The sequence below is a fragment of the Moschus berezovskii genome, chromosome 15 (genome assembly GCF_049115385.1).
Source record: "Moschus berezovskii isolate FMDL1 chromosome 15, NW_MosBer_1.0, whole genome shotgun sequence".
Classification (NCBI taxonomy): domain Eukaryota; kingdom Metazoa; phylum Chordata; class Mammalia; order Artiodactyla; family Moschidae; genus Moschus; species Moschus berezovskii.
This window is the reverse complement of record NC_142474.1, coordinates 55,207,227-55,220,548: the sequence shown is the minus strand read 5'-3', so window position 1 is coordinate 55,220,548 and position 13,322 is coordinate 55,207,227. Positions and strand designations below refer to the sequence as shown.

Genomic DNA, 13,322 nt, shown 5'->3' with positions numbered 1-13,322 from the left:
ACATTGGAGTTAACCTTAATCACCTCCAAAAAGTCCCTTCTTCAAATGCAGCCACACTGGGAGTTAGGGACTCAGTATCTGAATTTGGGTTTGGGGGGTGCAGTGCACAAGTCACTCCATAGCACATCCAAAGAAGTCTGTTTCCCAAAATGGTTATAAACCATCAGTGGGCAATGTGGCAAACCTCAGAAAGCAGAAGGAGAGTTCTTGCCCTTGACGAGTGTACTTCCTTATTGGGAAAACAGATCCACGTGGGACCAGAGAATAGGAAAAGTTATTATAAAGTGCTGGACAGGAGAGTCTTCGTTAATGTGCAAACTAATGATGATGATTTCACAACTATTCCTCAATTTAAAAAAATAAGTAAAGATATAAATACACATATAAATACAAAAACAAGCAAACATACAAATTCCTTTAGATGAATATGAACTCTTTCTCCAAACTCGCTACAAAGGCCAAGCCCTGAATCCATTCTTTCATTGTGGCTACCACATGTGAGTTCAGACACCTCCCGGGGAGACTCAACAGAAAAGGTAAAAATATTCTCACCCAGCAGTGAATTCCTAATGAAAAACAAGGCAAAACAAAAATGTTATCAAGACACAGAAAGACTGTACAAAGGCTCCTATGCTCTTCAGTGAATCAGGAAAGGAGGTCCAGACTTTTCTCATTAAAGAGAGAAAAAAAAAGGAGCTGAGAGCTGGAAAGCAGAGGCATTTCCCCAAAGCAGAAATTTCATCAATTTACACTACCTTAAAGTGACTGATTTCACACACAGACAACAGCTGGTCTTCACACCAATCGCACAATGAGGGGCAAGTTTTGGTATTTGCAGTTTACTTTAATATCACATGGTGTGATCTGTACATGAATAAGTATTTTAGTCACTCCTCAAAATAGGGGTTGGGGATCCTACTTAAGCTACTCTGGAAGTCCACACTCAAGAGAGAGCTTCCAGACCACTTCAGTTAAGCTTCATCTCTGGTCAATGCCCTAGGCTGTGCTAATTAGCACAATGAATATGGAGCCTGTTTTCATTGGTAAAGTTAGTGACCTATCAGTCAGTATGTCAGATGTTAAAACGGAAAGTGGTAGTGAAATCAGCAAGTACCCCAGCCCTGGAGACTAGCTAAAATGTTTTAGAGATGCTCCAGCCTTGCCTGGAGCAGTTAGCCTTGGGACCCTATCCTTAGAGGGTGATGCCAGGCTTAATTCCTAACAGCTTCCAGCTGTGAAACATTAGTATTCTAGTTGCCTGACCCGGCCCTCTATAAAAGAAACCTGCATCCCACCTCTAGACAGAACATCTATAAGGGAGGGGAGTTTGCACTTCGTTGAGCTTACAGACAGGACTTTTCAGTGCCTGCATGCTTGCTAATCTGTGTGTAAGGAGTATGGCACAAGACGCTTCTCCTTGGAAGAAAAGCTATGACAAACCTAGACAGCATGTTAAAAAGCAGAGACGTTACTTTGCCGAGAAAGGTCTGTCCAGTCAAGGCTATGGTTTTTCCAATAGTCATGTATGGATGTGAGCGTTGGACTATAAAGAAAGCTGAACACCGAAGAACTGATGCTTCTGAACTGTGGTGCTGGAGAAGACTCTTGAGAGTCCCTTGGACTGCAAGGATATCCAACCAGTCCATCCTAAAGGAAATCAGTCCTGAATATTTATTGGAAGGACTGTTGCTGAAGTTGAAGCACCAATACTTTGGCCACCTGATGCTTAGAACTGACTCATTGGAAAAGACCCTGATGCTGGGAAAGACTGAAGGCAAGAGGAGAAGGGGACGACAGCGGATGAGATGGTTGGATGGCATCACTGACTCGATGGACATTAGTTTGAACAAGCTCCGGGAGTTGGTGATGGACAGGGAAGCCTGGCGTGCTGCAGTCCATGGGGTCACAAAGAGTCGGACACGACCGAGCAACTAAACTGAACTGTATGGCAGAATTTCATCTAAACTTGTCTTTATAACATAATCCCGAGGATGTGCGGGAAGAACTAATACTGGTCAACCTCTGACTATTGGGCACTGGGAGAGCTTTCAAAAGAACTGAACATTTGTGGCAGATCAAAGTGGCGTGGGTCAGTGGCAACTGGTAGTTGCTGTTCTATCCCGCAGTATGAGGGATGAGAAGATAAAGCCTCGGATAGACTGAAGAGCCCGGCTGGGACAAGGTCCAAGCTAGTTTCTCGCATGGCCTCCCAAAACCTGCACTTTCTCCTGTAAGACCCTTGCCTTCACTCTCTCCAGACACGGGTGACCTCCTCAAGGGGCCCGATCCCGCGCAGCCCGGGTCCCCGGGAGGAGGCGACGCGCTGAGCTCACTCACCTTTGTGGCAGTGGGACAGGAAGTAGGCACGGGCCCTCAGGTTCTCCCTGTCGAAGCGGTCTATGGAGATGGTTGGATACTCTGCCATCTGACCCTCGAAGGAGCTCATAGCGTCGGTCAACCTTGGCGGACTAATCGCCTCTCGAGTGAGCCGCGGAAGACCCAGACTCCGCCTGCCGCGCCGCCACTTCCGGGAACTTGCCACCGCCTCACCATTGGCCGGCCGGGCACAGCAAAGTCCAATCAGAGCAGCTCCGCTTCTGGGGTGGGCGGTGCCAACGAGCTTCCCGTCAGTTCCGGCCTCGCGTCACCTGCGGGTTAAAACCAACCACCTGGGCTGCTCTGCTTTACAGCTGAGAGGCTGGGTAGAATCTAGGCTGTAACGCGAGCAGTGGGGCGCCTTCTGCATACCTTGGCACAGCACATCGTCGCTTTGGTGAAGAGTTGCCTAGGTCTGTGCAGGAACAAGAATGCGAAGGGAGACAACGTCCAGAGCAGGCGACTACATCCAAGGATGCGAAGCGGGATGCGGAGCTTGGCTTTGAAATCGGACTCCATTCCGCTTCCTTCTTGTCCATTGTGTTCCCGAAAGCTTGCTTTGGCTTCTCTTCTTTATGTCCCTTCCCAGTGTCTTCTTTAAGGGATAATCTTGAAGATTGTGTGAGAAAATTGTATCAGTCTTGTGGTATATTCGAAAACTATTAGTCCCCGTTTCCATTTATAATCTACAAACTGAGTAAAATACACAATCTTTTACAATCAAGCTCAGATGCATGATCTTAGGGTAGATAAGATCCCAGGGAAAGTTTAGCTGCTAGCCTCCCCAACCTCCAACTCTTCTGAGGTGTTTTGTTGTTGTTATTGTTTTCTGGAAGTTAGAAAGATGTATAAAAGAAAAAAACGGTAGGGTGATAGATGAAAGGTCTGGAGTTTTTAAACATCAAAGCAACTTTATGGAAAGGTTTGCTAAAGTATTGTGTGGGCCTACATGCTCAGTCGTGTCCGACTCTTTGTAACTCTATGGACTGTAGTCCACCAGGCTCCTCTGTCCGTAGGATTTTCCAGGCAAGAATACTGGAGTGGGTTGCCATTTCCTCCTCCAGGCGATCTTCCCGAACCAAAGATGGAACCCATGACTCTTTTGTCTCCTGCACTTCAGGTGGATTCTTTATCGCTGAGCCATTGGAGAAGTCTTGTGAAAATATTAACATTCACCAAATAGACGCAATAGCATTACCTGCATCCGCTTTGTAGTAAGTCTCCTTAGACACCACAGTAGTATTTTAATCACAACTGCAACACCTGTGAGTTGTGCTTAGCATTGTGCAAGCTACTACTTTGTGCTAGCACTGTACAAGCCCTGCCATGATGACAGAGATGACTAAGATGTGCCTGCAAGTCACTTTCAATCAATTTGGAGATAGACCTTTGCAGAACATGGTAAATAAATGCTTCCACAGAGACACAAGGTAATGTAGGAATAATTCCAGTAACAATTCGTTCTAAGCAGGGAAATCAAGAATCGGGATGTCACCCTCAGGGAATATTAGCATGTTCCTGCAGCCCTAGCAGTCAGTTCTATTCAAATACAGATTCTGATGAAGTGCTTAGGAGGAGGAGGAGAGGAAGAGTAAGAAGAGAAAGGGAGAGGAGGGGGAAGGAGTACACACCATTGTCACTACTCTGAGTAAAATACTCTGCTAGTATATATTGCGAACATTTTTGATTTGGTATAAGATGGTTTGTCATAGGATAAAAGAGGGTGTCGCTGTGGCTAGGCTGTCTATACCTAAAACCAGATCTCACTGAGCATGATATCTGCAGAATCCAGTGTGTCTGCTTCTGACAATGAAGCTCCTGGCCACAGGTCTTGATAAGGCTCATATTCTTATTTTTTTATTTGTCCCTGTGTTTATCCTCTTCTCTTTCCACAATGGATACAGTACAAGAGAATAAACACAAATAGAGAGTTGGAATAAAAAGATAGGATAGGATAGAAGAGATAGGGTAGAAAATAGTGAAGATGGGTAAGCATAGCCCAGAGGCATGTAATGTGTACTCTTAGGATGAGTGAGCCGTATATTTAGGTTGTGCTTTTTTTTTTCCAGTTGACAGTATAAATAACTTGCATTATACACATATTATGTTCTATGCTATTCTTTTAGAAAAGAAAATACAGGCCCTGATTAGCATTTCATCTGAGCCACTACTATTTATGTAATTCTGGTTAAGGTAACCTCTCTGAAACTCAGTTTTCTCATCTTAAAATGGAGATAAAAATAAAGCCCACACAAGGCCCCAGAAAATGCTAAGAGCTCAATAAATATTAGACACTCAGTCATGTCCAACTCTGTGCGACCCCATGGACTGTAGCCCACCAAGCTCTTCTGTCCATGGGATTCTCCAGGCAAGAATACTGGAGTGGGTTGCCATTCCCTTCTCCAGGGGATCTTCCTGACTCAGAGATCCAACCTGGGTCTCCTGCATTGCAGGCAGATTCTTTACCATCTGAGTTACCAGGGAAGCCTCCGATAAATATTAGCCATTATTATTTAGTGGGCATCTACTACTATATGATCTCACTGATCTGTGGAATCTAAAGAAATCCAACTCTTGGAAACAAAGAACAGATTGGTGGTTGCCAGAGTAGGATGAGGGGTGTGGGAGAGATGAGTGAAGGTAATCAAAAGGTACAAACTTCCAGTTATAAGATGAAAAAGTCATGGAATGAAATGTACAGCGTAGCAACTACAATTGACAATACTGTAGTGTATACTTGTGCTTAGTCGCTCAGTCGTGTCCAACTCTTTGTGACCCCACGGACTGTAGCCTGCCCGCCAGGCTCCTCTGTCCATGGGGATTCTCCAGGCTAGAATACTGGAGTGGGTTGCCATGCCCACTTCCAGGGGATCTTCACAACCCAGGGATCAAACCCAGGTCTACCACATTGCAAGCAGATTCTTTACCATCTGAGGCACCAGGGAAGCTCAGTGTATACTTGAGAGTTACTGAAGTGGATATTAAAAGTTTTCATCACAAGAAGGAAAACTAACTATATGAGGTGAAGGATGTTAGCTAGATTTATTGTAGTGACCATGTTGGTGCAGCATATACATGTCTCAAGACATGATGTTGTTCACCTTAAACTTATGCAATGTTATATATAAATTATATCACAATACAATTGGGAGGGAAAACGAATGAGCTATTAATACAACAAAACAACAGGGATGAGTCTCAAAATAAGTATGCTGAGCAAAAGAAGCCAGACAAAAGAAGAGTACATACTATATTATGCCATTTATATACGATTATAGAAAAATGTAAACCGATCTAAAGTGACAGAAAGCAATCAACAGTCAACTTTGTACACAAAGAACCAAGTTCATTAACTTGATGTGGTCATGATTTCACAGGTATATACATATGCCAAAACTTATTGAATTACATGCTGCTAAATATGTGTATTTATTGCATTTCAATTATAGCTCAATAGATTTGAAAAAAAAATTAGAGAGTATATAGGCCTTCCCTGGTGGCTCAGCTGGTAAAGAAGCCACCTGCAATGTGGGAGACCTGGGTTCGATCCCTACATTGGGAGGATCCCCTGGAGAAGGGAACAGCTACTCACTCTGGTATCCTGGCCTGGAGAATTCCATGGACTGTATAGTCCATGGGGTTGCAAAGAGTCGGACACAACTGAGTGACTTTCACTCTCTCACATAGGAGAATGTAAACAAAGTAAACAAGATTGGTAGGGATATTCCTTCTCTATAGGAATGATTAAGAAGACACTACCTAGCTATGAGGTTTCCCTGGTGGTCCAGTGGTTAAGATTCCACATTTCCAAAGTAAGATTCAACACAATCCCTATCAAAATACCAAGAGCATATTTCACAGAACTATAACAAATAATTTTAAAATTTATGTGGAAACACAAAAGACTCTGATAGCCAACAATATTGAGAAAGAAGAACAGAGTTAGAGGAATAACACTCCCTGACTTCAGACTGGCCTACAAAGCTACAATCATCAAAACAATATGGTACTGGCACAAGAACAGACTCATAGATCGGTGCAACAGGATAGAAATCCCAGAAATAAACCCACGCACTATGGTGTATTAATCTACAACAAGGTAGGCAATTATATATAATGGAGAAAAGACAGTCTTTTCAACAATGGTATTGGGAAAACCAGACAGCTACATAGAAAAGGTTCTAATTTCATTCTTTTTCAACATCATATGCAAAGATAACTCAATATGGATTAAGGACCTAAATGTAAGAACAGAAACCATAAAACGCTTAGAAGAAAACACAGGTGTAATACTCTGACATAAATTGTAGCAATATATATATTTTTTTGCAGGTCTGCTCCTAAAGCAAAGGAAATAAAAGCAAAATAAACATATGGGACCTAATTAAATTTAAAAACTATAGAACAGCAAAGATAGCCAGTGACAGGACCAAAAGATAACCTACTAAATGGGAGAAAATATTTACAAGTAATATGACTTATATAGCCCAGTTCAGTTCAGTTCAGTTCAGTCGCTCAGTCGTGTCCGACTCTCCGCGACCCCATGAATCACAGCACGCCAGGCCTCCCTGTCCATCACCAACTCCCGGAGTTCACTCAAACTCATGTCCACAGAGTCGGTGATGCCATCCAGCCATCTCATTCTCCGTCGTCCCTTCTCCTCCCGCCCCCAACCTTTCCCAGCATCAGAGTCTTTTCCAGTGAGTCAACTCGTCGCATGAGGTGGCCAAAGTATTGCAGTTTCAGCTTTAGCATCAGTCCCTCCAATGAACATCCAGGATTGATCTCCTCTAGAATGGACTGGTTGGATCTCCTTGCAGTATAAGGGACTCTCAAGAGTCTTCTCCAACACCACAGTTCAAAAGCATCGATTCTTCGGCGGTCAGCCTTCTTCACAGTCCAACTCTCACATCCATACATGACCACGGGAAAAACCATTGCCTTGACTAGACAGACCTTGGTTGGCAAAGTAATGTCTCTGCTTTTTAATATACTATCAAGGTTGGTCATAACTTTCCTTCCAAGGAGCAAGCGTCTTTTAATTTCATGGCTGCAATCAGCATCTGCAGTGATTTTGGAGCCCAAAAACACAAAGTCTGACACTGTTTCCACTGTTTTTCCATCTATTTCCCAAGAAGTGATGGGACCAGATGCCATGATCTTAGTTTTCTGAATGTTGAGCTTCAAGCCAACCTTTTCACTCTCCTCTTTCACTTTCATCAAGAGGCTTTTGAGTTCCTCTTCACTTTCTGCCATAAGGGTAGTGTCATCTGCATATCTGAGGTTATTGATATTTCTCCCGGCAATCTTGATGCCAGCTTGTGCTTCTTCCAGCCCAGCGTTCCTCATGATGTACTCTGCATATAAGTTAAATAAGCAAGGTGACAATATACAACCTTGACGTACACCTTTTCCTATTTGGAACCAGTCTGTTGTTCCATGTCCAGTTCTAACAGTTGCTTCCTGACCTGCATACAGGTTTCTCAAGAGGCAGGTCAGGTGGTCTGGGATTCCCATCTCTTTCAGAATGTTCCACAGTTTATTGTGATCCACACAGTCAAAGGCTTTGGCATAGTCAATAAAGCAGAAATAGATGTTTTTCTGAAACTCTCTTGCTTTCTCCATGATCCAGCGGATGTTGGCAATTTGATCTCTGGTGCCTCTGCCTTTTCTAAAACCTGCTTGAACATCTGGGAGTTCACGGTTTATATACTGCTGAAGCCTGGCTTGGAGAATTTTGAGCATGACTTTACTAGCGTGTGAGATGAGTGCAATTGTGCGGTAGTTTGAGCATTCTTTGGCATTGCCTTTCTTTGGGATTGGAATGAAGACTGACCTCTTCCAGTCCTGTGGCCACTGCTGAGTTTTCCAAATCTGCTGGCATATTGAGTGCAGCACTTTCACAGCATCATCTTTCAAGACTTGAAATAGCTCAACTGGAATTCCATCACCTCCACTAGCTTTGTTCGTAGTGATGCTTTCTAAGGCCCACTTGACTTCACATTCCAAGATGTCTGGCTCTAGGTCAGTGATCACGTTATCGTGACTATCTTGGTTGTGAAGATCTTTTTTGTACAGTTCTTCTGTGTATTCCTGCCACCTCTTTTTAATATCTTCTGTTTCTGTTAGGTCCATGGTATCTCAAAAGAGTCAAACATGACTTAGCGACTAAACAACAACATAAGGGTTTAATATCCAAAATACATAAACAGCTCATACAATTAACAGCAACTTCCCCCAAACAACCCAATTTAAAAATGTGTAGAAGACCTGAATAGACATTCTTCCAAAAAACACATACAGCTGACCAACAGGGACTTGAAAAGATACTCAGCATCACTAATCAACAGAGAAATGCAAATTAATACGACAATGAGATAGCACCTTACAGCTGTCAGGATGACTATCATCAAAAAGAACACAAATAACAAACACTGGTGAAGATGTAGAGAAAAGAGACCCCTTGTACACTATTGATGGAAATACAAGTTGGTGCAGCCACTGTGGAAAACAGTATGGAAGTTTCTCTAAAAACTAAAAATAGGATATATATCCAAAATACCATATGACCCATCAGTTCCACTCATGGGTATATATCAAAAAAGAAACCCATTCATTCAAAAAAAGAATTAACCAATGTTCACTGTTGTTGTTCAGCCACTCAGTTGTGTCCAACTCTCTGTGACCTGATGGACTGCAGCATACTATCCTTCACCATCTCCCAGAGTTTACTCAAACTCATGTTCATCGAGTTGGTGATCCATCCAACCATCTCATCTTCTGTCGTCCCCTTCTCCTGCCTTCCATCTTTCCCAGCATCAGGGTCTTTTCCAATGAGTCAGCTCTTCACATCGGCCAAAATATTGGAGCTTCAGCATCAGTCCTTTCAACTTTAGGATTGACTGGTTTGATCTCCTTGCAGTCCAAGGGACTCTCAAGAGTCTTCTCCAACACCACAGTTCAAAAGCATCAGTTCTACAGTGCTAAGTCTTCTTTATGGCCCAACTCTCACATCCATACATGACTACTGGAAAACCATAGCTTTGACTAGATGGACCTTTGTTGGCAAAGTAATGTCTCACCTTTTTAATATGCTGTCTAGGTTGGTCAGAGCTTTTCTTCAAAGGAATAAGCACCCAGCAGCATTATTTACAATTGCCAAGACATGGAATCAACAGATGAATGTATCTCCTAGCCACCATGCTATACTGCTTCCACAGCATCACAGTAGCAGTGGTGGTGAAATATATTTATTCAGAATATGCTATTTTAGTGCCTACTTAGTGCTAGACACTGTTCTTGGAATTTAGTTAACAATCTCTCTCTCTTGATGGAAACTACATTCTAGTGAAAGATAAATACTAAAATATAAAGAGGCAATGGGGGTGGAATGAATTGGAAGATTGGGATTGACATATATACACTATTGATACAATATGAAAAATAGATAACTAACAAGAACCTACTGTATAGCACAGGGAATTCTACTCAATGCTCCATGGTGACCTAAATGGGAAGGAAATCCGAAAATGAGGGGATATATGTATATATTCTCTGGTGGATCAGATAGTCAAGAATCTGACTGCAAGGCAGGAGACCTGGGTTCAACTCTGGGCTGGGAAGATCCCCTGGAGAAGGGAATGTCAACCCATTTCAGTAGTCTTGCCTGGAGAATTCCACGGACAGAGGAGGCTGGTGGGTTACATTCCATGGGGTCACAAAGGGTCAGATATGACTGAGAGACTAACACTTTCACTTTCATAACTGATTCACTTTCCTGTACAGTAAAAAGTAACACAATACTATAAAGCAACTATACTTCAATAAATTTTTTTTGAAAAAGAAACAACCAATATAAAAAACATTATGCTAAGAAAAGGAAAAAAGAAGCAATATAAAAATAGTATATTAGGAGGTGATCAAAGAAATAGAGGAAAACAACAGAATAGGAAAGACTAGAGATCTCTTCAAGAAAATTAGAGATTCCAAGGGAACATTTCATGCAAAGATGGGCTCGATAAAGGACAGAAATGGTATGGACCTAACAGAAGCAGAAGATATTAAGAAGAGGTGGCAAGAATACACAGAAGAACTGTACAAAAAAGATCTTCAAGACCAAGATAATCACGATGATGTGATCACTGACCTAGAGCCAGACATCTTGGAATGTGAAGTCAAGTGGGCCTTAGAAAGCATCACTACAAACAAAGTTAGTGGAGGTGATGGAATTCCAGTTGAGCTGTTTCAAATCCTGAAAGATGACACTGTGAAAGTGCTGCACTCAATATGCCAGCAAATTTGGAAAACTCAGCAGTGGCCACAGGACTGGAAAAGGTCAGTTTTCATTCCAATCCCAAAGAAAGGCAATGCCAAAGAATGCTCAAACTACCGCACAATTGCACTCATCTCACATGCTAGTAAAGTCATGCTCAAAATTCTCCAAGCCAGGCTTCAGCAATATGTGAACCGTGAACTTCCAGATGTTCAAGCAGGTTTTAGAAAAGGCAGAGGAACCAGAGATCAAATTGCCAACATCCGCTGGATCACGGAAAAAGCAAGAGAGTTCCAGATAAACGTTTCTGCTTTATTGACTATGCCAAAGCCTTTGACTGTGTGGATCACAATAAACTGTGGAAAATTCTGAAAGAGATGGGAATCCCAGACCACCTGACCTGCCTCTTGAGAAACCTGTAGGCAGGTCAGGAAGCAACAGTTAGAACTGGACATGGAACAACAAACTGGTTCCAAATAGGAAAAGGAGTACGTCAAGGCTGTATATTGTCATCCTGCTTATTTAACTTCTATGCAGAGGACATCATGAAGAACGCTGGGCTGGAAGAAGCACAAGCTGAAATCAAGATTGCCGGGAGAAATATCAGTAACCTCAGATATGCAGATAACACCACCCTTATGGCAGAAAGTGAAGAGGAACTAAAGAGCCTCTTGATGAAAGTGAAAGAGGAGAGTGAAAAAGTTGGCTTAAAGCTCAACATTTAGAAAACTAAGATCATGGCATCTGGTCCCATCACTTCATGGGAAATAGATGGGGAAACAGTTGAAACAGTGTCAGACTATTATTTTGGGCTCCAAAATCACTGCGGATGCTGATTGCAGCCATGAAATTAAAAGATGCTTACTCCTTGGAAGGAAAGTTATGACCAACCTAGATAGCATATTAAAAAGCAGAGACATTATTTTGCCAACAAAGGTCCGTCTAGTCAAGGCTATGGTTTTTCCAGTGGCCATGTATGGATGTGAGAGTTGGACTGTGAAGAAAGCTGAGCGCCAAAGAATTGATGCTTTTGAACTGTGGTGCTGGAGAAGACTCTTGAGAGTCCCTTGGACTGCAAGGAGATCCAACCAGTCCATTCTAAAGGAGATCAGTCCTGGGTGTTCATTGGAAGGACTGATGCTAAAGCTGAAACTCCAATACTTTGGCCACCTCATGCGAAGATTTGACTCACTGGTAAAGACTGATGCTGGGAGGGATTGGGGGTGGGAGGAGAAGGGGATGACAGAGAATGAGATGGCTGGATGGCATCACCGACTCGATGGACATGAGTTTGAGTGAACTCCGGGAGTTGGTGATGGACAGGGAGGCCTGGTGTGCTGTGTGATTCATGGGGTTGCAAAGAGTCGGACAAGATTGAGTGACTGAACAGAACTGAACTGAGGAGGTGATCAGACTTGCGGAAAAAAGAAACACTAAAACATAGTAAGAGGATTAGAGAACACGATGGGAATAGCGAGCTAGGTGGATGAAGATGGGTGAGTTGAGATATTAACAAAGAATTGAAGACAAAGCAGTGAGTCAAGGGGATAAATGGAAGGAGGCAGCTACAACTAAATCCTTATTGTGGTAGCTAGGAGATGAACAGCCAGGTCACTGTTGCCGAGCAGTGTGATCCAGGGCTACAGAACAAGGGAGGAGTGATTGAGTGCAAATCTTCTTGGGCTTTGGTGATTTTTACTCTGTAAAATGGGAAACCATTTCAGGATTAGGAGAAGAGAAATGACATAATTTTACAATAAGATCAAGTCTGTTGTTTTGCTCAGAATAGCCTGCAGGGGACAAGAGAAGCCTATTGGGAACTACTGCAATAACCAGAAGGGGAAAAGTGATGGCTTGGGCTGGATGGAAGCAGTAAAGCTAACAGATTTTGAAGATGGATGGATATGTTGCTGACGAATAGCAAGAGAAAATGGACTCTAGTGACCACTTACTGAAAGTGGGAGACCATGGAAGGGGAAGAATTAAGCATGGGTGTTTGGAGGGTAGTTGTTTTGGACAACCATATGGATGTTGAATAGTGCTTTCCTTGTGGCTCAGCTGGAAAAGAATCTGCCTGCCATGCGGGAGACCTGGGTTTGATCCCTGGGTTGGGAAGATCCCCTGGAGAAGGGAAAGGCTACCCACTCCAGTATTCTAGCCTAGAGAATTCCATGAACTGTATAGGCCACAAAGAGTCGGACACGACTGAGTGACTTTCACACACATGTATGCTGAATACACCTTGGTTACATAAGTCTAGAGTTTAGAGATCTGGGTTAAGGAAATAAATTTGAGAGTTGTAAGTAAAGAGGCAGTATTTTAAATACAATAATGAAGGTAATGTTGGAAAAAATAAAGCTATAGATGTCATTTATAGATTTACTCTAATTTACTATAGGTTTTCTAGATTGTCAGGCACTATGATCAGCTCTTTGGATTGGTTAATTTAAGAGGTGGGACAGATAGGAGATATTTTAGTATTTAGTACCAGGGACCAGAAGCCCAGCGGTCTCTATTCCCTGATCGGCTTTTTTAGGGAATGCTGTCTATGACTGATGTAGTGGCAAGTGACACAGTCCTCTCTCCACCTCTAAGTGGGGTTGAGACAATTGGAAGGCTCCATCAGGAGACCAGCTTTCAAGCTCCAAACTGGGCCCCGCCCACGCGCTTGCGC

At 42.8% G+C, this 13,322-nt stretch overlaps 1 protein-coding gene across 1 annotated transcript in view; it reads right to left on the bottom strand.

Moving 5' to 3' along the window:
- DCLRE1C (DNA cross-link repair 1C) overlaps nt 1-2,515 on the bottom strand; it is a 34,207-nt gene extending 31,692 nt beyond the window's left edge. Inside the window, exon 1 of the mRNA XM_055429103.2 lies at nt 2,338-2,515. Coding sequence (XP_055285078.2) covers nt 2,338-2,446 — 109 coding nt within the window. The 5' untranslated portion in view covers nt 2,447-2,515. The remainder of the gene's footprint in view (nt 1-2,337) is intronic.
- Between the last annotated feature and the right edge of the window lie 10,807 nt (nt 2,516-13,322).